The sequence below is a fragment of the Alosa sapidissima genome, chromosome 16, assembly GCF_018492685.1.
Source record: "Alosa sapidissima isolate fAloSap1 chromosome 16, fAloSap1.pri, whole genome shotgun sequence".
Lineage (NCBI taxonomy): Eukaryota > Metazoa > Chordata > Actinopteri > Clupeiformes > Clupeidae > Alosa > Alosa sapidissima.
Window position 1 is genome coordinate 15,137,254 of NC_055972.1, and position 25,248 is coordinate 15,162,501.

At 44.2% G+C, this 25,248-nt stretch overlaps 4 protein-coding genes across 10 annotated transcripts in view; 3 read left to right on the forward strand and 1 right to left on the reverse strand.

Annotated features, from left to right (window-relative positions):
* Positions 1 to 9,197, forward strand: part of rin2a (Ras and Rab interactor 2a) — a 39,452-nt gene extending 30,255 nt beyond the window's left edge. For all 4 annotated transcript variants that reach the window (XM_042064859.1, XM_042064861.1, XM_042064860.1 and 1 more), the window contains 4 exons: positions 4,145 to 4,453; positions 5,149 to 5,280; positions 5,700 to 5,863; positions 6,847 to 9,197. In XM_042064859.1, the coding sequence (XP_041920793.1) occupies positions 4,145 to 4,453; positions 5,149 to 5,280; positions 5,700 to 5,863; positions 6,847 to 7,167 (926 nt within the window). In that variant the 3' untranslated portion in view covers positions 7,168 to 9,197. The remainder of the gene's footprint in view (positions 1 to 4,144; positions 4,454 to 5,148; positions 5,281 to 5,699; positions 5,864 to 6,846) is intronic.
* A 1,007-nt stretch (positions 9,198 to 10,204) lies between these two features.
* On the forward strand, positions 10,205 to 13,767 carry thumpd2 (THUMP domain containing 2). The gene is made up of 10 exons (XM_042064863.1): positions 10,205 to 10,430; positions 10,786 to 10,918; positions 11,054 to 11,352; positions 11,700 to 11,777; positions 11,878 to 11,930; positions 12,094 to 12,181; positions 12,298 to 12,369; positions 12,477 to 12,591; positions 12,726 to 12,846; positions 13,036 to 13,767. Exons 1-10 carry the CDS (start codon positions 10,314 to 10,316, stop codon positions 13,343 to 13,345), a joined length of 1,386 nt encoding a protein of 461 aa, XP_041920797.1. The 5' UTR covers positions 10,205 to 10,313; the 3' UTR covers positions 13,346 to 13,767.
* A 751-nt stretch (positions 13,768 to 14,518) lies between these two features.
* The window catches only part of map4k3b (mitogen-activated protein kinase kinase kinase kinase 3b), a 22,580-nt gene continuing 11,850 nt past the window's right edge, over positions 14,519 to 25,248 (forward strand). For 2 of the 3 annotated variants that reach the window (XM_042064959.1, XM_042064958.1), the window contains exons 1-12: positions 14,520 to 14,760; positions 18,220 to 18,277; positions 19,719 to 19,809; positions 19,945 to 20,009; positions 20,250 to 20,305; positions 20,407 to 20,454; positions 20,951 to 20,993; positions 21,489 to 21,561; positions 22,150 to 22,281; positions 22,409 to 22,471; positions 24,887 to 24,968; positions 25,064 to 25,180. In XM_042064959.1, coding sequence (XP_041920893.1) covers positions 14,662 to 14,760; positions 18,220 to 18,277; positions 19,719 to 19,809; positions 19,945 to 20,009; positions 20,250 to 20,305; positions 20,407 to 20,454; positions 20,951 to 20,993; positions 21,489 to 21,561; positions 22,150 to 22,281; positions 22,409 to 22,471; positions 24,887 to 24,968; positions 25,064 to 25,180 — 927 coding nt within the window. In that variant the 5' untranslated portion in view covers positions 14,520 to 14,661. Of the gene's footprint in view, positions 14,761 to 18,219; positions 18,278 to 19,718; positions 19,810 to 19,944; positions 20,010 to 20,249; positions 20,306 to 20,406; positions 20,455 to 20,950; positions 20,994 to 21,488; positions 21,562 to 22,149; positions 22,282 to 22,408; positions 22,472 to 24,886; positions 24,969 to 25,063; positions 25,181 to 25,248 lie in introns of all 3 variants that reach the window. The other variant, XM_042064957.1, reaches the window with a different exon arrangement.
* LOC121684853 lies at positions 23,176 to 24,107 on the reverse strand. 2 transcript variants are annotated; one of them, XM_042064968.1, is made up of 3 exons: positions 24,012 to 24,103; positions 23,594 to 23,945; positions 23,176 to 23,425 (listed from the first exon to the last, which is right to left on the reverse strand). In XM_042064968.1, the coding sequence occupies exons 1-3, from the start codon at positions 24,033 to 24,035 to the stop codon at positions 23,250 to 23,252; spliced, it is 552 nt and encodes a 183-aa protein (XP_041920902.1). In that variant the 5' UTR covers positions 24,036 to 24,103; the 3' UTR covers positions 23,176 to 23,249. The 2 variants fall into 2 exon arrangements, with proteins under 2 accessions (XP_041920902.1, XP_041920901.1); XM_042064967.1 differs by having other exon boundaries at positions 23,594 to 24,107.

A 25,248-nucleotide genomic window follows, 5' to 3' on the forward strand; every position in this document is an offset into this window, starting at 1 on the left:
TCTCTCTCTCTCTCTCTCTCTCTCTCTCTCTCTCTCTCTCTCTCTCTCTATCCTTCTCTCACTCTAAAGTACCGTTCAGTGTGGCCCTCTCTCCAGATGTGCCTCTCTCATGGACGCCAGCCAAGTGGGCCAAGCTCCACTTCTCAATGAGCCTCTCATTCTTGACCAATCACAGGCCCCTGCTCATGTGGCCGCCCTCCCTGGTGGAGCGGGCCATGCCGGAGTGTTTAGCATGTCTAAGGGACCTGTTGATGCAGTTCCTGTGTTTGCGTGGGAGGCTGTGAATGTGTGTGTGTGTGGGGGAGAGAGGAGCAGAGAATGGGGGTCTTGTGCTCCACTTGGCCTGGCCCGTCTCGATGTTTTTGATTCGTGTCCCGACGGGCCCAGCCTCGTGAGGAGATTTTGTAAGAGTTGTTGATCGTCCCACGCGCATGCTTGTATGTAGCCTAGTAGCACGTCTTCTGAGAACAGGGCAAAACAGGGGGGGTTAGGGGGGTTGGTGGTTTATCATTGTCACAGGGTAGCGGAAGAACCTTGATAATCCAGCCAAAAAAGGATGTGTGGTCTAAGAAAAGATGTTTGAGGACTTGAAGGTCGACAGGAGATAGGCCGTATCAGAGCAGGCTCCAGATGGCATTTACAGGTCAGACAGTGGGCGCCCCATGCCTGTCTTCCTGCACAAACTGTTTTAGCTGGAGGAGATAGGAAATCTTTACCACATGTGACACATAAGGCATGACACTCTTACAGCTAAATGTGTGAATGGTGGTTGTGTGTGTGTATGTGTGAATGGTGGTTGTGTGTGTGTGTTCAGCCAGGGTGACAGACAACAGGAGTAATGTTCCTATTGTTTCCTCTACTGTGTAAGAGGAAGTGGCTGAGATTTAATGCACTGCACATACTGTATGTCATTCGTCTGTTTGGAGAAGTGAGTCTGTAGTATTTTTCATGTGGGGAATTCCATAGTATGTCCAGAGAGTGTGTCTGTCTGTGTGTATGTGTGTGTGTGTGTGTGTGTGTGTGTGTGTCTGGCTGTGATGTGTTGGAGGATAATGGCTTACCACAATCAACAAGTGTGTATGGGACAATACTTCAATCTTGTTGAGGTGTGTGTGTATGTCGGGGGGGGGGGGGGGGGGGGGTTCTTTTTTATTCATAGTTCCCAGCTCAAGTTAGTTTGAGTCTGACAGAGCTCTGGGTTAATGATTATGTACTGCTGTCTAGCGTAAGGCCCAGTGGATGGGAATCCCCCACAGACGCTGATGAGGTAGAGTGAGGGGGGGCAAACCAGGACAGGTTCCACACAGGTAGCTTATGCAGTTTCTTGAGGGGAACAGAGAGCTGGTTTGTGGCCGCGTGGGCTTGATACGCAACTCTTTAAGTGAGCGTTGAACGGAAGAGAAACGCCCATGTGTTTTTCCCCTTGTCAGGCCACAGGAGAGACGACAATTATGGAAAACACATGGATCCACAAATCTGTTCTCCCTCCCTCCTTTTTATTGCACCACACTTGTCAGCCTCATTTTCTTCTGTTTTGGATGCATACTTCTTTCTTTTTTTCTTTTTTTTCTGATGACATTACCATTATTTTGGCAGAGTTGCTAAATTTGAGTTTGCCTGATGCATACTCTGTTCCTGTGTTCCTTATTCCTCTCTTTCCCTCTTTTCCCCTCTCTCTTTCTTTCTATCTCTCTCTCTCTCTCTCTCTCTCTCTCTCTCCCTCCCTCCCTCCCTCTCTCAATCTGATGATATTACCAATATTCTGCCAGAGAGTGTCTAAGCTGAGTTTTTGTGTTGACCTCTAAAACACAGGAAAACCCCCTTACACACACACACACACACACACACACACACACACACACACACACACACACACACACATTACTAAACCACCCAGGTCCACAAGGAAGTTGAAGCTACTGTGCTGATGTTGCTGTGGAATTTTGGTTGATTCTGTGGTTGATTTTTCTCTCACAAACTGTTTTAGTTTAGCTATGCTCTCATGAATCTCCACAGTTCCACAGTAAACGTCTGCACAGCACTCTTTTTAACATGTCAGATGAATGCATATGTCACATAACTAAGTGTAATTTTGATTTAGTCCATGTTAGAATTAGAGTGAACATTATGGTGGCATGCCTATTCAAACAATGTATTCACTTTTGCAGTGAAAGGATGTTACACTCAGACTTGCCTGAACTTGCCACATTTTCATAGAAGTCACAGGACAGGTTCCTGGAAGATTTGATGTGTTTTCAGCCAGCATGTAGCATTATGATAGTAAAAATAACATAACAATACCGTAATAATAACATAACAATACCATAAGAATACAATTTAAAACATGACTGTAATCCATTGTTCACCAGAAAAATTCTACAGATTACATGCTTGGTCTGAGGAGAAACGTTCAGCTAATCAAACTATTACCAAACATTCCATGTTGTGGAGGTCAGTGGGAGGAGATGGCTTGTATATTGTGAAGTCTTTAAACCCAACCTCGCATTCATGCCCTGAAATGAGCCTAGCCTCTGTCAATAGGTAACACTGAGGCTAACTATCTTTGCTGACTTATGTCAGTGAGTGATGTCAGTCAGGTTACAGCGAGTTCAGGAATGAGACAGAGAGAGAAAGAGTGAGTTAGAGAAAGAGAGAGAGAGAGAGAGAGAGATGACATGCTACATATGAGCTGACATGTATGGTTTTTTAGAGGTCTGATGTCAGGCAGTGAGAAATATGTTTCTGCTTCCCCTCCTCAGGCACCGCTATGGTGAGTGTGGAGAGATGCTGACTTAGCTGATTTTAACCTGCAGTCAGCTCTGGGAGAACCAAGAGCTGGCAGTTAGGGCTCGGAGGTGGCCAACTCAGCGCTGTGGCTCACATGACTGTATATCAAGTCATAGATTTTTTTTATTATAGAACCCTTATGCTGCAATTCAGCAGAGTCTGTGGAAAGTCCACAGTCTACCATTTTGAAGTGGAGCTCATTACAGGAATTTCTGTATGTGTGTATGTGTATTTGTGAGTGTGTATGCATTTGTGTTTGAGTGCCTTGTATAATGGTCTTAGCTATATCATACCCACAAATCATTCTTCAGTGGCTATGCTGCTATTCCCAATGCTGTGGAAATGTGGCCATTTCAGTACTCTAGATATGCACTGTATTGCACGTCAATGAGTTCACATACTTTCATTTGTTCAGTGGCCTTATCTTTATAGAAGTGGGATTTTATCAAGAGTGTGCCCAAGCAATGAGCCCAACCACAAAGGCAGCGTTGTATTTGTTGTTCTCTAAAAGACCTTAGGTCTCCTTGGAATTAATTGCCAGCAGAGCATTTGATTTCAACTTCTTCAAACAGTAGCACCACACAATATGTCCCAGGGGTGAACAATTTATTCAGCACAAGTAAAGCATACAATATTAGCATTAAACATGAATCAGATCTAATGAACCAAACAAAGGTCTTCTCTTGACTAAGTGTGGGGAAATAGACAAGTCACTTTGTCGCTGTGAAGGTGACAGCAAAGTTAATCACAGACTATTCTGAATGACAACGCATTCTGCGTTGTGTTACCGTAACTCCATTTGACCATTTGGTATTTTTCCTGCTTCTAAGGAAGATGAAGACAAACCAGTTCATGCCTAACTTATTTCCCGTAGGTGTATTGGAATGCAGGTGAAAAGCCAAGCTGGTAGTAGAGAAATTCAAATAGGTGACTCGGTCATGGCCCTAGGCATTAATTAGAGAATCAAATGCAAGAGGCACTGACTCATATACTGACCCGTAATATCACGGATATTACGCTCTATCTCCTTTGGCCTTGTGGCTTTCTTAACAAAAATCAGTCAAGATCAAGGTCCCAATACACATACGGACAGGAACTGAGGTTAGATGAACAGAATGTGCATAGTAAATAGTCTACTGTAGTTTGTCACTTTATTACAGCATTAAATACAGTCAGGCATGTGGAAGATGAAAAAGTGGAGAGGTTTGTTGTTGGAATTGTTGACTCTTTCTGTACTCTTTCATCAGCTGATATTTTGTTTAATGTACATGTACATTCAACGTCAATACATCAGTTATTCTATACTGTTTCAGTTCCTCTATCTCATAGTGCATTGTTTCCTCCTTCTCCCCTGTAGACCAGGTGCTGGAGAAGGCCATGCACAAATGTGTGCTGAAGCCTTTGAAGGCAACGGTGGAGGCGGCCCTGCACGACTTCCAGGTGAAGAGCGGCGCCTGGCAGCAGCTGAAGGAGAACCTGGCACTGGCCAAGGCACGGCAGCCGCAGGAGATGGGCGTGGACGGCGCGCTGCCGCCCGACCCCGTGGCCATCGAGAAGATCCGCCACAAGTTCCACACCATGCACAAGATGTACTCGCCCGAGAAGAAAGTGGCACTGCTGCTGCGCGTGTGCAAGCTCATCTACACCATCATGGAGGACCACTCAGGTATGCGGCAGGAAAGGAATTTCCAAAATGTTATAAACATAAATAAATAAAAGGTAAAAAATAAAATACAAATATAAGTATTACATCTAAAACAGACAAAAGAGGTATGCTTAAAGAGGTATGCTTAAGGAGCTTGTGAATTTAGTAGTTTTTTCTACTTTTCTATTTTGTTTATGTTAGTTTTCTCTGTAGGTGTGATGGTCTGTGCTAGAGGGGTGGAATGGTAGGGGCTGAGTTGCCTTTCATTTCTTAATGGCACATTCCGTGCTTATAAACTGGCTATGCAGTGGTAGTTACAGGGACTGAAAAGATAGCATGATCACACATGCTCAGGCAACAGCATGCTGTTTCAAAGTGCTATTAAACGCCAAGGGAGAGTGTTGCCTTTGGGCTGATTAAGTTGACTAATGGCCAACACACACACACACACACACACACACACACACACACACACACACACACACACACACACACACACACACACACATACACATACATATACATGCTCATACACACAAACAAACACATATGTGTATAAGTGCCTCTTTAACCTGAGTTTGGTGAATGTGAAGGCGTCAGTCCTTCTGGTATTTGACCCTAAAGAAACACATACACTCATAAGTACTCCCACTTGACTCACTCACTCTCTCTCTCTCAGACTCTGTCATTAACTCTGCTGCTGTCTTGCATTTCAGGGAGGATGTATGGGGCTGATGACTTCCTGCCCATGCTGACCTATGTACTGGCCCAGTGTGACATGCCCCAGCTGGACACAGAGATCCAGTACATGATGGAGCTGCTGGATCCCTCCCTACTGCAAGGAGAAGGTAAACAATCACATTAAAGGCTTTGTCTGTCAATCTAGTTCTTTGCTCTTTGCAATCTAGTCCTAGTTGATTGCTGTGTATTCTTACTTCCCCTGTCCTTAAATTGTGCAATTGCCAAGTTTCAGACAAAAAAGCAGAACATTGCCCATTACAATTCATGTTGAAAATAGCATTATTAAAAGCTGAATCTAGTATGTCTATACTGTATGTTCATATCCCATTGCATCAGTGTAGGCTATTTATTGGGTGATGGTGTAATGTAGTAGATAAGGTTTGTGTGCTGTAGCCTGAAATGTTGTGAGTCTGATTAAGATAAAGATAAAGTGTAGTGCAACAAGACCAGACGTAATCACATGTGCACAGGTGTGTTTCAGCTGGCCTTGACCCCTGGCCTCCTCTTGCCTTGTGCCTCCCCTCAGGTGGCTACTACCTGACCAGTGCATACGGCGCCATGTCCCTCATCCGCAACTTCCAGGAGGAGCAGGCGGCACGCATTCTGAGCTCGGAGACGCGCAACACCCTGCACCAGTGGCACCGCCGCCGCACCGCCCAGCGCACCACGCCCTCCGTGGACGACTTCCAGGTAAACCGACGTGACGGAAATTCCAGACGTTCACCTGGTGTATGCGTCACTGAGTAATTAAGCATAGCAGGAGCTGACACTTTTATGATTAAATGGGTGCTGTTGTGGTGGAATATTAGATAGATAGATACTTTATTGATCCCCAGGGGAAATTCAAGGTCTGAGTAGCATACAGACATCACACACACATTCACTAACAGCAGAAAAAAGTAATTAAAAGTATATAATATAAAAAACACAACTAAGCAATAAGGACAGTAGAAGATAAGGAATATACTAAATATACTAAAATACAAATTATACTAAATAACACCTTATCTAAATCAATTCTAAAAACAGTATCCACATAGTAAGTGATTAATCAAGAGGCGCTTGCAATGACTGATGCAATGACTGAGCCTGTGATTCTCTGTGCATAGTAAGGTAAGGTAAGGTGCTCTGTGTGAGTGAGTGTCATGGTGATGGTGCAAATGAGTAAGTCCAACAGTGCAACAGTGCAAGAATAAAGTCTAGAGACCAGCATAAAATAAATATGGACATATCAGCGAGTAGGCAAGGTAATATAAAAAAAAAAAAAAAAATATATATATATATATATATATATATATATATATATATATATATATATATATATATATATATATATAAAGAAAAGGTATAAGTGTGGCCACAATTCGGCTGTGGCATGGAGGGAGGGGTTATGCATATGTGCTAATATAACACGCAAACAGTGAGGCAGTAAGACAGTGGTAAAAAGTGGCTAGTGGACAGACAGTATCCAAACATGGAGGGGGTGAAGAGGCTGACAGACTATTAAGTTAAGACTTACAATTTTATATGACCCTTGTAAGTAGCCTCTAAGCCTTTCTTGATGTGTTAAACACAGGCGGGAACAGAAGTTAAGATAATAGTTTGGGCAGCATAGCCAGGTGCATCTGCAGAGGTTTTAATGGACTATGTTGTGTTTATGTGTACTTGCACAGAACTACCTGAGAGTGGCGCTACAGGAGGTAGACTCTGGCTGCACCGCCAAGACCCTGATGGTGCATCCATACGCCACCACCGAAGAAGTGTGCCAGATCTGTGCTGAGAAGTTCAAGGTGCCCGACCCCGAGAACCACGCGCTCTTCCTGCTGACGGAGGAGACCACGCAGCAGCTGGCGCCGGACACACACCCCCAGAAGATCAAGGCCGAGGTGCACAGCCGGCCCCAGGTGCAGCCCTTCTACTTTGTCTACCGCCGCGTGGCCAACCTCAACGAGCCCACAGACGACCAGCTCAACGGGAACTGCGAGTCCAACTGAGCCAAACAAACCTGCATTCCCCAAGAACTGGCTTCTTACCACAGCCTCCACCCCCACCCTCAGCCTTAATCGACAGACCCGACTGGTTGGCACCGGTATTTTCCCCCATCGCGTCCCAAAACGGGTGCCTGCCCTGCATGGTCTGGACTTGCAATGGAACTGAACTGTTTCTTCTTCTGCAACACTTCTCCATTTCTGCAGTGGCGAATGAGTTGTCAAGCAGAGAGTATCATTGCCCCAGAATGGAAAATGGCATTTGGAGAAAAAGAGGGAAGGAAGGATGTCTGACAGATGTAGCTGTTGTTTTTTTCCCCCTCGCCCGTCACTATTTTAAAGTGTCTGGAGTTGGCACGCGATCTGGGCACGTGCGAGCATTGCAGCACATGTCATACAAGAGCGTGAACCTGGCCTGTAGCACATGTGTGGTCTATTATGACTTCAGACCATCAGGTTAGACCATCAGCTGATACTCATTCAAAACATGTGATGAATCCTTACCGGGTCTGTAAGAGGTGTCAGTGGGGATGGGGAAATTAGGTCACCTCAGGTGGAGGGATTCCCAGGGATTTGTAGATGTTTGCAGGCCATGCCTTAACATCTGTGTGCCTTGTGTGTCCACCTTCAGTGTGTTGTGCCTTTGAGATCAGATGCATTCCTCTGTTATATTGCCAAGACGTGCACAGGGCTGCAACAGGGCTGAGAGTACTAGTAAGGGTTATACTGGAAGAAGTTGCAAACTGTAATCTGTCTTCTTGTACTGTCGAACGATATTTTAAGACCATGTCCGCAAGGACCAATTTTTGGTAAAGAAACAAATGTCTGTGACAGAAATTTATAGAAGTTATCGTGTAGTTATTGTGTATTTAGTGGAAAGTGTGTATTAATTATATTGGGATATTGTCTGTAATTCTGCAGTTGCTGGTAGACTGCATCTATGTTTTTATATATGAATTATTATAATACTATTGCATGTATTTCTGTTGATCTGAAATGTAGATTAAGAGCAAGAAGCAGGCATTGTTGCCAGTGATGTTTGATTTTGTCTTTATATGTTTTTATATGAACTATTTAGAGTGTTATACAATCCTCCTTAACAACAACATCCATATGAACTTCCCCTGACATGTTGGCATTGATATGAACGAGATGACAAAAAATATTAGAACATGATGATACTACTGAAAATCTCACACTTGAGGGTTTGTGAATGATTCTCAACCTGTTAGGTTAAATGGATTGTGTAAAACGTGTATGTGAGGGGTCCTAACTTGGACATTTGTTTTACTTTGTTGTGATAACTGTTGAGGGCTTTTGTATGTAGTAAAGGCAAGTTAATGGGATGTGAATTGAGAGTGAGAGTCAATGCAAAATATAGGCTACTTGTAGGGATATACTAGCAATGCAGCAGGTGATGCAGTTGTATTGTATATCATTTTATCAGGAGCATTCAAATTGGGATATATCAAGAAGCTCAGATTTTAAGCAAGGGGTATATCAAGAACACTCAGGGTCAGAGTGTTACTCAAATATTCAATGTCCACAACAACGAACATTATGAATTCTGTCAGGGGTAAGATCATAAATGTTTGTGTCAGCATCACTATTAATAAAACCCAGGGCATTTGGTGGCTGCACTCACAGGAAACAGAAGTGAAAGAGGAATGTTTTGGAGTTAAGGCGAGTGGCCATGGACACCTACTAACAACTTTTAGTAAAACAACAAACACTAAGGTAACGGTTTGTTCAATTTGTCAAGAATACAAATGATGTTTGTGGAAATGTTCCTTTTTTTTTAACAAACAAATGCAGTCCGTTTGAAATGTAACTGTAATTTTACTAGATATTTTAATAATGTTAAGTATATTTATATGTAATCTGTGCAGGGATTTTTCACAGATTTATGTTCATTATCCTGCCCCAGTGTAGTCCTTATGCAGTCTTTCCGAATCAACAGACGGAACTTCAAAGCTCCACACTGTTGTCAGTTATACTTTAATACCCTTTTGCACAATAAATGTTGGTTACATGTGTCTTTGTCTGCTTTGTCTCCTTTATTTGTCACCTTTATCCCAACTCAAACTCATTTTAAATGCCATCTTGAAACTTAATCGTCATAACTATCCTTATGAAGTAGTGAAATCTATGGCCTACATGTTTAGACTGGTCTGATTTCTTGTTTATGCTGGTTGAGTGATTCATTCATCAGGAGTACTGATTGAGTAAGATCCTGTCTTAAGGCATCTTATGACAGTCTCCCTAGGTCGTGGTAACCTCTCCTGTGGCTCATTTACAAAACAGTTATCATTCCCTATCCTTTCAGGCAAACACACTGACAAGATTGTTCGTAATATGGTTCTTCATAACTTAATGTGTCACCATTACATACGTGGAGGTGGAAGAGTCTGGTACAGAGTAGGCCATGTGGTTTAGAAAAAAAACTGATCAGTTCCTATTTGTGTTGTAAAGTGCATGTAATTTCAAAGGAAACTTTGGTCAGGTAATCACCTTGTCAGCCCACTGAAGGCAAACATGTTAACGTGTGATGTGTGTGTGCATGTGTGTATGTGAGTGTCTGTGTATGGAGCCTATGTGTGTGTGCATGCATGTGTTTCTCTCTCTCTCTCTCTCTGTGTGTGTGTGTGTGCGTGTTCGTGCATGTGTGTGTGTGTGTGTGTGTGTGCATGAGAGAGAATGTGATAATAGTGCCCTTTCAGTGCTGAAATATCTTTCTATAAACTGGGTAACTTAGGGAAAAGAGGGAATTGGAAAGACAAGAGAATAGTTAGACCTAGGCTGCATAGAAGTTGTAAAGCTGTTATATTTATTCTCTATCAGAAGTTAGGTTCTTTAGATTGTGGTGCCATCTTCTGGCCATAGTATAAACAAGATTTCCGTGTGGCTCTACATTTATTTTTGCCATAAAAGTATTTGTAATCCACTATAAAGTAATTTGTAATGTTGTAAATAAGTAATTGTACACATATGTACAATGCTAGTCTTTGCTTAAGTCAACAGAGAAACCGAACCTGAAGTCATCTCTGTATGATACATTTGTTCTGGCTTTTATTTTGACGGAAATCATCATACCCTTCCTTCCGGGTAGCATTTTCACGTTTAAAAACAAGGCTTTCTGCGCATTCTCTTATATGGATAATGCTGTAATTACAGAGAGTTATCGATGTGTAAGGTACTTCTGCACCACCGGCAGCGGTCTGGAACCGTTTCTTGTTGAGGAAGTAAAGCGCAAACTGCTGGCCATTGATGTGAGTAGTCAAATAACTTCTCTGGTTGAGTTGAATAAGTCAGTAACTTACAGTCAGTCAGCCAGCCAGCCAGCCTGGTTGGTTCTTTAGCCTACTGTTCCTACTTGATATTTTAACATTTTCAGTAACGTTTCCCCAAGTTGTTTCCAACCTTTATTACGTATTCACCTGTTGCATGTCTACATCAGCACCAGGCGTTGTAAACAATTAAAATAAAATGATTAATAGCCTACCATAAACGTATCCCTAGCCCTACTCTAAAAGCATAAATTGGGTAATTACCAATATCCCAAAACGATCTGGGATAATGAATTAAGCATATAGTCTAAGTACATACACGCATGTTTACTGTCAGGTGGAGTTCATCCCTGGCAGAGTGTTCTTCACTACTGATGCAGCCATGGAGAGCATCAGCCAGCTGAAATCTGCAGAGAGGCTCTTCCTCTTGCTGCACCGATCTCCACCCATCCGAGCTCCAGTCAATCAGGGTGTGTCACGCTATCACAGCTATGAAGTTGCCAAAGTGCTGATTTGCAGTCTATTTTCAACATGTGCATTAGAGCGAATGACAGCAATTATTAAAGTCTGTCATTTTCTTTATGTGTGACTCTCGTCTCCAACAGCAAAGGCCGCCAGTGTGGTGCAGCAGAGCATTGTGGGAGATTCCGAGGTCTGGAAGGGAGCTCTTTGCACCTGGAGCCGCCTCAGAGCCAGGCTTACAGACGTTAAGACAACCCGGAAGAGAAAGAGAGAAGAGGGTCAGGATGAGGAAGAGGACAAGCACACGGAGACCCAGCCTAGTCACCCAAGGGACACCCAGAGTGGTGTGAGTGAGCCTCAGACAGACTCTGAGCAGCCAAAGACAACTTTCCGAGTGAGCTGCCGCTCCAGTGGAGTTGTGGCAAAGCGCTTCAGCCCACAGGTATGTCTGTGTGACTCTGGATATGTAATATATTATGGCGGGTGCAGTACTTTCACATTCACTGCATCTCATCTTTGTTGTGTGTGCCACATATGATTTGTGTGTGGTGTGTGTGTGTGTGTGTGTGTGTGTGTGTGTGTGTGTGTGTGTGTGTGTGTGTGTGTGTGTGTGTGTGTGTGTGTCATAGAGTCTGAGAGAGAGAGAGAGAGTGTATGTGAATGTGTGTGTTTTGATGTGTTGATATATTTATCCTCTTTAAAATCCCAACAGAATTTTGTAAGTTTGTGCTTTAGCACAAACCTGCTGATTTTTTCTGCTCATGTCTGTGTGTGTTTTGTGGTGATAAGGACTTGAGCCGGCTCATAGGGAGTGCCATAACCAAACAACTGAACTGGCGAGCAGATCTGAAAGAGCCTGAATTGGAGGTAGGCTATGCATTCCTTGAGCTAAACTGGGCCTTAGCATTCTCTCTGTGGAAGTATGTGTGGTTTGACTGAGGTCATTTGTCTTATCTTTTCACTGTAGGTAAATGTGTACTTAAGTGATGACCACTGTGTGGTTGGGATATTGCTCTCAAGGTATGGAACAAGCTCTAGTGTACCGTATATGTATTTGGCTGACTCATAGCATTTGCATGGACATGTTTGCCAATGTGCACTAACTGTGTGTGTGTGTGTGTGTGTGTGTGTCTTTGTGTCTGTGTGTGTGCCCGTGTGTGTGTGTGTGTGTGTGTATTTATAGCCATCCCTTAGCCAAACGCAGCTACATTAAGCACACTGGGCTCAGATCGACTGTGGCGTGGGCTATGACTTCCGTCTCAAACATGAAGGTATCGCCTCCACTATATCCCATGAGACGGAACATGTACAGTTGAATCAAACATGCAAGGCAAAGTCATTGTGTTTGATGGAACTGAAGGCTCTTTGTGCTCTCTGTGCTCTTAAGGAAGGTGCGGTCATCATTGACCCAATGTGTGGAGTGGGCACCATTTTGCTGGAGGCGGCTCAGGAATGTCCGGTACAGCATATAAACACCATCATACATACACATGCACATGGATACAAAGATTCTGTTGAATCTGTTAATCATTGATGATGCTGTGTGTCACTGTTTTTGCTTTGTAGAATGCATGTTTCTTTGGGCTGGACAGTGATGTGGGTCAGCTACAGAAGGCTGCAGAGAATGTGGAATATGCTCAGCTGACGGATAGAGTCCAGCTACTGCAAGCATCAGCTATGGGTTTGTGTTTGTGTGTGTGTGTGTGTGTGTGTGTGTGTGTGTGTGTGAGTATGGTTGCTGTTTTTCTGCTGGATCCATTACATTTCAGTCTGTGGAAATGTTTTCTCATCTTTGAAGTGTGTGTCTCTCCTCAGGAATCCCTCTGCCGTCTGGCTCTGTGGACGTGGTCATCTGCGATGTCCCTTTTGGTAGAAAGTTCAGCTGTGGCTCCAGCATGGCTGCCGCTCTACCAGAGATAGTTGAAGAGATGGAGAGGTGAGAGATTTCAGTTTGCTGTCGACTACCCATTACTGTACCTGTTCTAATCTGTCTCACTTAATTTTTAAGTTGCATTCTGTATTGGTCTGTCTTGCACCCCTAGCACAAGGCACAATCATTTTCTCCAAATAATCCCTCTCTCTCTCTCTCTCGCTCGCTCGCTCACTCGCTCGCTCGCTCTCTCAGAGTTCTCCGTGTTGGCGGGTCTCTTGTGCTCCTCCTGAGTCTCCAGCTCTCTACTCTACTAAAGAAGAAAATTCTCAAGGACGCACTCCCATGTCCAGCCACCACCGCAGTGGGCTCCCCTGCCTCAGACACCCTCCTCAGCTCTGAGACGGACACCTGCGTGACACACACCCACAGTGAAAATGCTCAGCTCTCAGACGGCTTAACGCTGCGACCTTTCTGCTCCCTACATACACACAGCATTCACAAAGTCAGCCTGGGCAACACAGATGCAGTAATACACACTTACACCAAGACCCATGGACACTGATGACCCCCCACCCATATCACATGTAGAAAATGATCCATGAAGTTTATAACTTATATACTACTGTGTTAGCGTGGACTAGTTCAGTTATTTGCTAGATATTTAATAGAGATGCTATTGTTTTTTAACCACTAGGTGGCGGTAGCTAGTCTTGTATTGGAAGGGGTGTGGGTGGGCATGAATGTTGGAAGCTCAAAAAACACACACACACACACACACACTCTCACACTCACTCACTCATTCACTCACATTAGACCTGTTTCTGTCCTCTGTCCTCACACTTTAAGAAAACAAGATAATGAAAAAACATAATGCATAAACAAGATGTGAATATAAAACACTCAAATACTGTGACAAGAATATGTGTCATGACAATTAATGTGTCATATTTGTTGAAACAATCTAAATAAAGTATCACCATTTTTCTTTGTCTTTTCTTGATCTTTAACTCACCCATTGAGACATAGTCACTCAGTTCCAGTTGTGGAATGTAGAGGCCTCTGGTGTGGCTGTGCAGGACATAAAAAAAAAACTATGTTTACAGCAACAGCCTGCTCTGTACTGAATGCCTTTGGGAAAATTCCTTTGCCCTAGCTTCCAGACAGTTTTGCTAAAAGACTTCTCTGGTATTCACTGACACATCAACTGAGCTAAATGCTTAATGCTTAATAAGTGTCTTATGACATTGACAGGTCAGGTGGAGCCTCCCATGCATTCCCAGTGTTGACTCACACATACGAATACAGACACCTGTTAGTCCACACCTACAATTGCACCTGTGTCATGCTAGCCTACCATTCAGCATGGTGTGATGGTTTACTTGCAATATTTTACACAAATACCACATAGTGTAGCCTATGCATGTATTTGTCTCAAGACGTTTCATACATTCCTTGTGGTCTTATTCTATGTATCTGGCTATGTAATAAGTCATTACTAAGACAGGCTGCTATGTGTGTTCTTGAACATTCCATACAACAATTGTGCGATCTGCGACCATGTAGCCTTCGTTGGGTAAAAACATGTAGCCTAACTAACCTAACGTTATTTTCAGACATCATTTCAAAATGCATTCAGAGAATATTCAAATGTACTGTTTGTGAATGATAACCCAACCATCGCTGTGTATTTCCGACAGAGGGGCTGTCAACGTGAACTGCCAGCGTCCTCACGCAGGCGTACTGCGTAGCGGAGGCCATGTTAAAGTTTAGTGAAGACTGGACGTGATTCTCTAACGCCCTGTGTTTCTGCGTTCGTTTACGACAGTTTTATAATATCGGCGTTTTTAAAACAATCCGATCCTAGGGATCGGGCTTCGGATGATGAATACCAGTCTGGACTTGTCTCGACGGAACCCGCAAGAAGATTTTGAGCTCATTCAGAGAATCGGGAGTGGAACGTATGGAGATGTGTACAAGGTAGCCTAGCTATCTGCAGCAGCTAGCTGGCAATTTTGGTGTTATTCGGGGTAGAACACAAAACGGCAACACGTAGCTCGTTTTTCATTTTTGTGCCATTCGTTTCTGATTGACTCGCGAACAGTATTGGTCTGTAAAAACAAGTACGCAGTTGCTAAAATTTGCTTGTTAGCTAAATCCGTGGCTGCTATTGCCTTATGCGTAACATAGGCTAGCACACTGGAGGAGGATTTCTGGTCTTAACTTCTTATCGTTATAGCAGATTGATCGATATAATCTCACTGCTGTTGTGTTTGTGATAAACAGGATGACGCAGTCGTTGTTGCGTCTGCTGCGCAGTCTATGCGCTTATGTGTACGAGTGTGTGTGTCTTTGTTGCATATTGCGTGTCTTGGTGGTAACAGGGTAGTCTTTATGCTCCGTCAAATGTCCTCAGTTAGTCTGCGGCTGCATTTCCACAACAAACCAGGCCCTGCGCAATTCCTCCCGTCTCTCGACCAGCGGAGCTGACAGAAAAAAATGCCCGATTTCAAGTTATGCCATAGTAAACGCCTCCTTCACATCCCAAACAAGCAATTAGATAGGCTAATTGCCGAGCACACTCAAGTTGGGAGGAGACATGTCTTCTATGCAGTTACCATGTAACTGCATGTTGAGCATTTGCAACATTGTATCACACAGAGCGCCCACAGCGAATATTTTGTGGAATGCGTAGAGTGGGTTATTTTCGTTCGGAAGTGGTTGGCCCTCACCCATTTTGGAGGTGTAGCATTTAGGGGATTTCTTGAAGCTAGGAATGTTTATGTACACACGTGTTTACTTATGTGTATGTTTTTACTATTGTTGTTGTTGTTGTTGTTGTTGTTGTTATTATTATTTTCAGAGAGAAAACGACTGGTGTGTGTGTGTGTGTGTGTGTGCAAGTTTGAAACTATTGTGTATAGGCGTTGGAGTATGGTTAGTATGTAGTACTATTTTTTTTATTTTTCTTACTGGTTTGTGTGTGTGAGAGGGGGTGAGAAAGCGATTGTTAGTAGTGAGTGCTCTTGTGTGTAGGACATCTTGTGTGAGGATGCTGTGTGTGTGTGTGTGTGTGTGTGTGTGTGTGTGTGTGTGTGTGTGTGTGTGTGTGTAGCTAGCATTCAATAGAGCATAAGGCATGAGTAGGGCAGATAACGGCTGGCAGCATTTGCTGTGGAAAACTAGAGCGTGTACCAACTTCCCAAGTATGTCTCGCTGCTTCTCCAACTTCCTCTGGGGAAAGGAAGTAGCCAAACATGAGGATATCAGAGAGACAGATTGAGAAAAAGTGTGGTGTATGTGTGTGAGCTCTGTCCATCCTGTTTGCTTCTGATTGTTCGCTTTTCCTCCACTGCTTCCTTGGTCATTAGCAGTTCAATTGAATGTGTGTGTGTGTGTGTGTGTCAGCCAACAGCTGGACCAGTATTAGAATGGAATGTCCACTTTGGACAGATTTTCCGTTGAAATGGTGTTAAATGGGTTTAGCAGTTTGGGAAGAGAGACAAGCTGAGCGGGAAATATTGAGAGAGACGAGAGAGAGAGAGAGAGAGAGAGGAAGATAGACGACCCAGTTTCATGGCTTCTGAGCAGACAGAAGAGCAAAGGCCAAAAACAGCTTTCAATCGCACTGTTGCTTTTTCACCAATTTCACTCCATTTTAAATTAATGCAGTGATGTGTACGTGTCTCTCTCTCTCTCAGAGAGAGGGAAAAAAAAATGCCTCATTGCTGATGGAGAGGCCCATGTCGTGGTGTGTGTGTGGAGGGGGCAAGTGCATCCATCGTCTGGGCTCGTCTTTGACAGTGAGGATTTTACACACAGTAGTGTTAATGACATCAGACTTATGGGATGGGTCAGCTGTAAATATCCACCCAATCACAATCGTTTTCTAACAAGCATATGGCACACCATTAATGTCCACACCTATCTCATAAACACACCACACACACACACATTTAAAGAGACCCACACACACTCGCCCACAGAACTAAGCATCAGGCTGCCCACAGAGGTGAATGTGTAAAATTACATGTGATCCAGTGGAATCATCTAATGACACACGTCTGTTGTTCTCTTTCTGTCTGTGTGTGTGTGTGTGTGTGTGTGTGTGTGTGTGTGTGTGTGTGTGTGTGTGTGTGTGTACGTGTGTACATAAAGAGAGAGAGGTCTAATTGAATTTGTAGTATTTATGATCGGACACATCTTTCTAATACAATGACACAGTATATCTCTCCCTGGCTCTGGCAGATGACATCAGTTCTCCAAGTCAAGTCTCCTCTGTTTGACAGCCAGTCAACATGGACATTCAGAGGATTCTTTGTTTCTGTGTGCGCGTGTGTGTGTGTGTGTGTGTGTGCGTGCGCGCGTGTGCGCGAGCGAGCAATGCCAAACTCTAAGGAGTGGCTGTCATGCCCCTTTTGATTCCCTCCCCTCTCTCTCTCATCACCATGCAGATTGTCTTATCTCACTTGGAGTATGCTTGTTATGTTGTGTGTGTGTGTGTGTGTGTGTGTGTGTGTGTGTGTGTGTGTGTGTGTGTGTGTGTGTGTGCGCGCGTGCGCAAACATCCGTGACTAAGAGCAGGGATTATACGTGTATTTATACTCGTATTTATGTTTGTGTTTATACTCGTGCATTTTTTTTACTTCTTGTGTGCGCCTCATTCAGCCTGGCAGTAACATCTGATCTCAATTTCCCATCAAACTCTCACAAGACCTCAATCAGCTTCTCTGTAAGTTAGTTAGCCTGACAAACTTCATATTGAGATAGAGCGGGACACTGAGAAAGAGACAGAGATCGAGAGAGATGCGGAAATGGACACTAGACTGTGAAATACTACGGCGCTCAAGAGCAGAATGGCAAGAATGCATGTTCCATGGTGTTGCTTTATTCATCTTTGTATCTTCTAGTATTATTTTTTTACTTTATAAACATGCATCTACAGTATATCCACTGATAATGCATACCTGCACATAGCGGATGTTAAGCGAACAGGATGAAGAGCCTGTGATTATCTGTGTGTGTGGACTTGCTGCGGTGGTCTATTTTTGCCTCGCTCCTATCTGCCTGCCATACCATAGGGCCAGTCACACGAGGCGAGGTTAAGTGGAAGGTGGTGGGAGGCAAGGCGTCCAGGGCGCTGTCAGTCGGCCAGTGTTTCCATCAGCGCTGTCTCCGATAATCAATGGCGTGTGTGTAATGGAAGGCCCTGACTGACTGGCCCTGGTACCAGGGCTGTGGCGCTGGCTGCTGCTCCTGCTGCCGGGGCCGGGGTGCTTGTTGTTTTGTTTAGTGGGGGGGGGGGATGGTTAGATGGGTGGGTGGCAGGGGCGGTGGGGGTGTCGGGTGGGGGCACAGGCTTTCAGACGGGCTTGGTGCTCTTAAATTGTTTCTGCGTTATCTCACCCGTGTATCTCTGTGTCTGTCTGTCCCTCTCAGGCTCGAAATGTCAGCACAGGAGAGCTGGCCGCCATTAAAGTCATCAAGCTGGAGCCAGGTAAGGAGTTCACATGATGCATTATTGTCCCCAAATACTCACTACTCTACATCTCTCTTTCCCCATCTCCTCTCTCTCTCTCTCTTTCTTGTCCTCTCAAACCAGGGGTGGGCAAACTGCGGCCCTGCGGGCTAGATCCGGCCCGCCAAGCACTTTAATCCGGCCCGCCGAGCATTTCATTTAGTTTTCAGGCTGCTCGCTATTTTTTTCCTGCGATAGAGACGACGTTGGTTAGCTTTACTGCAAACTGCTTTTCACTCTCCTTAGAAAACGTTTACAATGTCAATGTCAAAACATCATGTTAAATAGAGATAACATCATGTTAAACTAAGTTAACTCTTAGTTATCTCCTTTGCAGCAGATCTAACGTGAACATTATGCAATCCATTTAATTGGGAACGCGTCTGCACTCACGAGAGGGAGAGAGTGCCGCAGGTTCCAGCTCGCTTGTGATTGTTGATAATTGATATCTCCTTCTTATGAGAAAGTTTTAAAAGGAAATCATGAAGGCAACAGTAGTTCCCACTACTGACCATTTAAAAACTGAGAGGGCCCAGCCGTAGGTACAGCACTAGTCATAGCGGAGCAGGCAGAAGATCATTGAGAAATAAACGTGTGTGTGGGGGGGGGGGGTTGTTGTGCAGCCCGCCAGCCAATTTTCAAAACCCAATGTGGCCCTTGAGCCAAAAAGTTTGCCCACCCCTGTCTCAAACCCATCTCCTATTTTCTCCTTTCAAGCTCTCTTCTCTTTTCCTCTCTTCTCTTCTCTTCTCCTCTCCTCTCCTCTCTTCTCTTCTCTTCTCTTCTCTTCTCTTCTCTTCTCTTCTCTTCTCTTCTCTTCTCTTCTCTTCTCTTCTCTTCTCTTCTCTTCTCTTCTCTATCTCCTCCACTTCTCCCCTTAGTTCTCCTATTATGCTGCTCCATTGGCACCTGTGTGAATTTCTCTGGCGCGTAGCTGGAAGTGGTTGATTAAATCAAGTCATTCCGCTAATCTCCTCAGCCATGCTCACTCATACACAACAGAAAGGAGGGGAGGGTGGCAGAGGTTGGGGTTTAATGATTAACCAGGGACGGATGCCACGGTGCCAATGTGGAAACAGGTGGTTAAACACACTCGAACGGATCATAGTGTGTGAAAACATTACGACGAGTTCAACAGACCATTACAACGTTTTAGGGTTTGGTTATGCATGTAATTATAGGGCAGCCTTGGTGAAGTTTAAATGTGTGTGTGTGTGTCTGTGTGTGTTAGAGAGAGAGATTCTTATCTGTAATGGTCTGGTTGCTCTCCTGCTTATTTTAAAAAACTGCTCAGGTTGACCCCCCTCTCGGTTCACTTTCACATGCAGTTTATCGCCTCAGTCCTCCGGCCGATTGAGTCATGCCTAAATCGGATTAATTTTAATTGTTTGTTGAATGGATTTGACTCGTTGCTTTGCAGGTGAGGACTTTGCCGTGGTGCAGCAGGAGATTATCATGATGAAGGACTGCAAGCACTCCAACATTGTGGCCTACTTCGGCAGCTATCTCAGGTCTGGATTCCATAGCCCCACATCTCCTGCACTCTTGTAGGCCTCGGGCTACATGAGGCAGTCTCTTAAGTGTTTGTGCAGCAGGCTCAGCACGGGCAGCACGTGACGGCCCTTGTCTTGCCTTGTGTTTTCCAGGAGGGAAAAATTATGGATCTGCATGGAGCATTGTGGAGGAGGATCCCTACAGGATATTTACCATGGTGCGAACAAGGATGCCACTGTTCCCCAAAACCAGTCTTGTGCATGAACTTGAAGACACAAATAGATACACACACACACACACACACACACACAGATACAGACTTCTCCATGCCCACACAGATGCAAATGATATGGCCTGGAACATACATTTTTATGTTTTTATTTTTATCTTGCATCCACCCATTATTCTTTTAGTTATTTATTGTATAGCATTATTCTTTGTTCTTTTTCTTCCTCAGTGACGGGGCCTTTGTTAGAATCCCAAATTGCTTACGTGTGTCGGGAAACCCTACAGGTAACGTCCTCTCCTACAGCTCCTCTGCCATCATACGCTGCCATTAAATGTTGTGACAGTAACATTTACGTTTTCCAAACGTGTGTGTCTGTGTGATCTAGGGGTTGTACTATCTCCACAACAAGGGCAAAATGCACAGGGACATAAAGGTATGTCATACTCAGCATGGCATTTTCTCCATTCGTGCTCATTGCTTAAAAACACAAAAGTTGAAAGTTGAAGTGGCAGCTAACACTGACATTTGAAACCTGTAAAGCCTAATCAAAAAAGGGTTGTTCCTCCGCACTTCTGAATTCCAGTGTGGTGCTTCACACAAAAGGACCGATCATATAGAAAGGGAGAAGGATCACCGGAGTGAACAGACTTGGGTTTTTAGTTGTTTTTTCATCGTGATGCACAGCAGACTAACGTTTTGATGGGTGTCTATACCATCTTCATCAGTCCATGAAACAACCGAAACCCAACTCTGTGTGCGCAGGTGATCCATCTCCGTCTCTATATAATGCATTATGTTCCTGTAAGTGGATTATAGTGCTGAGCGCAGACTTTTGGTACCTTGGTCTGTCAGTTTAACTGCTGGAATGTTTGTTATATTTCTTATGCATCTGTGTGATCTTTATGAATGTTTTCTCTGTTTTTTATTAGGGAGCAAATATCCTGTTAACAGACAATGGATATGTGAAACTAGGTAAGTGTATGTCATTGTGCTGGCCTTCAGAATATGCCTACCTCATTAAACCCCATCTGTCTGTCTGTCGGTTTGTTTGTTTGTGTCTGTCGGTTTGTTTGTTTGTGTGTGTGTGTGTGTGTGTGTGTGTGTGTGTGTGTGTGTGTGTGTGTGTGTGTGTGTGTGTGTGTGTGTGTGTGTGTGCGCGCGCGTGCGCGTATGTATCTGATAAGTTGTCATTATGTGTAATATGATTATCTATCCTGTATGTGTGCATGCATATGTTTATGTCTTGGTGCCAATCTGTCCTTACGTTGGTCTGGTCATCGTCTTATCTGCCTGTCTGCGCGTTTATACTCTATCTGCTTATCTGTGTGTCCCTTATCTTTCTCTCTTGCGTCTCCATCGGCCTGTCTGTCTCTCCACCTCTATTGGTCCACCTATACTTGTCCCTGCCACATTGTCCGTCTCTGTAGCGCCCTTTTCTAATTTTGACCTCCGTGTCCTTTTCTCCAGCTGACTTTGGGGTCTCGGCCCAGATCTCGGCCACCCTGGCCAAGAGGAAGTCTTTCATCGGCACGCCCTACTGGTAATCTCCTGCCCTTCTGCTCTCCTCCACCAATGGGATTCGTTGCATAACCTATTCCAGTGGCCCTTGTAATCTGTGTTTAGCAATCCTGCTGCCTTCTAGTGTTTGTTATGGGTTTAGGGGTTTTATGTAAATACGTACAGGTGCGTAGATGTGCATGTTGTTGTGGTAGTTTTTTTTTTTTTTTTTTCAGAAGAAAGTCAGTGCAGTATTGGATTTTTAAGGGATTGTTTTAACAAGTATGTGGCCTTGAGCTGCACTTGCGTGCGTCAGTTTTCTTGATTAATCCCACAGGCCTTTCTGGCACGTGGGTATTTGAAACCCAACCACAGAGCCATAAATTCTCATAACTTTATGAACTGCTTCATATGCTCTTTCTCTCTGGCAGTTTTTAATTTTTTGCATCTTTTCTCTTTCTATCTTTTCTCATATATGGCTCTTTCTCCCTCCATCTCTCTCTCTATCCCTATTCTTGTGTCTATCCCTCTCTCAATCATTCCCAATCCCCCCCCCCTCCCTCCATCTCTCTCTCTATCCCTATTCTTGTGTCTATCCCTCTCTCCATCATTCCCAATCCCCCCCCCGTAGGATGGCTCCAGAGGTGGCCGCTGTGGAGAGGAAAGGGGGTTATAATCAGCTGTGTGATATCTGGGCTGTGGGGATCACCGCCATCGAACTGGCTGAGCTGCAGCCTCCCATGTTCGAGCTGCACCCAATGAGGTGGGTGAAGGCCCGTTTCGTGCACCTCAGGCTGCCAAGAGCTGTGGTTGGTTTCCAGAACATTCTTTAAGAAAGCTGCTTTTTGTGCTCACGCTCACGCTTGCCCTCCCCTGTCTCTCTTTTTTAGGGCTCTGTTCCTGATGAGTAAGAGCAATTTTGTACCACCCAAACTGAAGGATAAAGTGAAATGGTAAGAAGTGTGTGTGTGTGTGTGTGTGTGTGTGTCTGTGTTTATATGTGTGTGTGTGTGTGTGTGTGTCTGTGTTTATATGTGTGTGTGTGTGTGTGTCTGTGTTTATATGTGTGTCTGTGTGTGTCTGTGTGTGTCTGTGTGTGTCTGTGTGTGTCTGTGTGTGTCTGTGTGTGTGTGTGTGTGTGTGTGTGTGTGTGTGTGTGTGTGCGTGCGTGGGTGCATGCATGCTTGTGTTGATGTGTTGTGTTTGATATGAGAAGTTGTGGAAATCCGACAGGCTCGTCTGTGTTTTTTTCTCCCCCTTTCACACTTTATCAGGAAGGATATTTCATTTCCTTGTTGAAGTGTAAGAACGCAAAACTTGTACCGTGTGGTTTCAGACACGATGTTAGAACAAAGCAGCCGAATAAGGGATTACCTAACCCACTCAACTATGCTTAGTGCAAGGAAATAGCGTAGAAAAAAGGTGCAGTGACCCTTCGATGACCTGTCAACTGAAATGGTCCCCTGAAGTTGTGTGTCAGGCTTTCCACATTCTATACATTACACAGGTATACATTACATGTATTCATTTAGCAGATGTTTTCATCCAAAGTGACTTGCAAAATGAGGATATAAATAATCATGGGTCATACTGGAACAGCTTGGTCTGAGTCATTAGGTTGCAGAATTATATTTGAGAAATAAATCGTTGAGAAACATAAAGAGCACTACAAATTGTATCTGCTTTATTGATGGTTTTTGATGGTTAAGCCCTTGTCAATCGTTCACACGGTCAGCCGTCTGCTGCTGTTTCTGCCCCCCCCTGAAACCTCCTCCTGGGGACGGAGCCTTTGTGGTTCTCTCTGGCACTCCAGAAATTGGCTTCCCGCTCGGCCTCCTCCTTCCTGTCTCCAACCTCTGGCCTCAAGACTCTCTCCTTTTCTCCTTTGTCTTTCAGTCCTTCTGAAGCTAAACATAATTGGGGAACAATTTATTAAAATTCAGTGCTGAACCATTTTGATGTTTTGAATGTGAGCACACTTTTTACGTAGCCCACGTATTGCTCCGAGCTCAAGTCAGTTCTGGTGATGCAAGGCTACTTCTTATACTCAATAAGAGCAGATGTCTTCTACTCACCCAGAGTCGAGTCCTCTTTATCTAGGAGACTGTCGAGCACAGCTTTCACATCGTCATCCCTCTGTTCATTTCTCTCAGAGTCTTCCAACTCTTTGTCCAAGAATGCATCAAGGTCATGAATAACATTTAGGACATCTGGGATCTCCATGGGCAGAGTTAGTCCTTCTGCCCTCTCCCTAGCCTTCTTGTCCAGGCCAGTTCTGCCGTCCTCAACCTGCTTCAGCTCCTTTATTAGGAGCTTTTGGAGTTCCTTTTTGGTCTTTTTGTTTTTATTTTCATCCATGTTTTGTCCATGTCCATCAACGTTAACCCCCAAAGCCTCCAGCTCTCTCTTTAGTTTCTCCAGTCTGTATTTTTTCACGCGCTTCTTAATGGCTCTATCTGAACTATGCTCATTCTGCCGTGCTGCTAGGCAGCAGGCTAAGAGCCAGCAGAACCACATTAAAATCAGATCACCAGAAATCAAAGTCCGAAAATCAATTTATCAACCAATCTGAGACCAGCCAACCTCCACACAAACTCAAGAAAGAATGAACAAAGGTTCCAGTTTACTCTGTGCTATGTGTGTCTATGACATTCTGATGTTGCCTAGCCACCTTTGTGATCCTAAACGGAATGGTATGATACAAGACTATTGTTACTATTGAGACATATTTATATTTATATGTTGTGCTGATATTTGGCCACACACATCTACACCAAGATGAGCTGAAAAAGTTGTACTCATAATATCTGTTCTGGGTTGGCAGGTCTGCAAAGTGCTTGAATTGATATATTTTCTGTTAGAAAAAGAACGAGACTGCATACCGTACTTTCACTGTAACTCAGCAAAGTTGGGAAGTGTTCACACTCAAGTCATTCTCTTTTTAATTGTTGTTGGTAAGGGCTAAGCTGCACCGGGCGCGTAACTGAAGCGTTCCATTTGCGTTGCGTCTGCTGCAACAAATAGCTTCCACTGTAATCAGTGGAAGTAGCTACACCAGATGTGGTAGCGGCACATACGAAAAAAAATATAAAATATATTTTACGCGTTGTGAACGGAACGCTTCAGTTACGCGCCGGTTGTAGCTTCCCTGTAAGCTTCTATAAAGCATTCACATAGTTCTCATTATAAAAATTCTGTGTTGTAACAGTACCTAACTTTGATCCGTGTCAAACCCTGTGGTGTTTGGTCCTTGAATTTATTTACCTTTAGAAGTTTACCTGGAAAGTCAATGAAAAGTCCTAAAATTTAATGTTTTAGAAGGTGTGGGAAATCTGTATGTGCTCACAATCACTTTCATCTTTCCCAAGGACCAATAATTTCCACCACTTTGTCAAAGTGGCCCTCACTAAAAACCCCAAGAAGCGTCCCACGGCGGAGAAAATACTGCAGGTGATCCCTTTTTGCCCAATCTCACCCATATCCTGGTGGATGCCGACGTCACTTCCTGCTGTGACCTCACTTCCTTTCTGTTTTGTTGCGTGCAGCACCCCTTCGTTTCCCAGCCTTTGAGCCGCACACTGGCCATCGAGCTTCTGGACAAGGCCAGCAACCCAGACCACACTCCCTACAGCGACCAGGAGGACGACGACCCTGAGCCAGAGGTGGGGGCTTCATGGCCTGCTGCAGGCACACTTGAGGGGAAGGGGAAGGCTTAGACTACTGGGTTGTT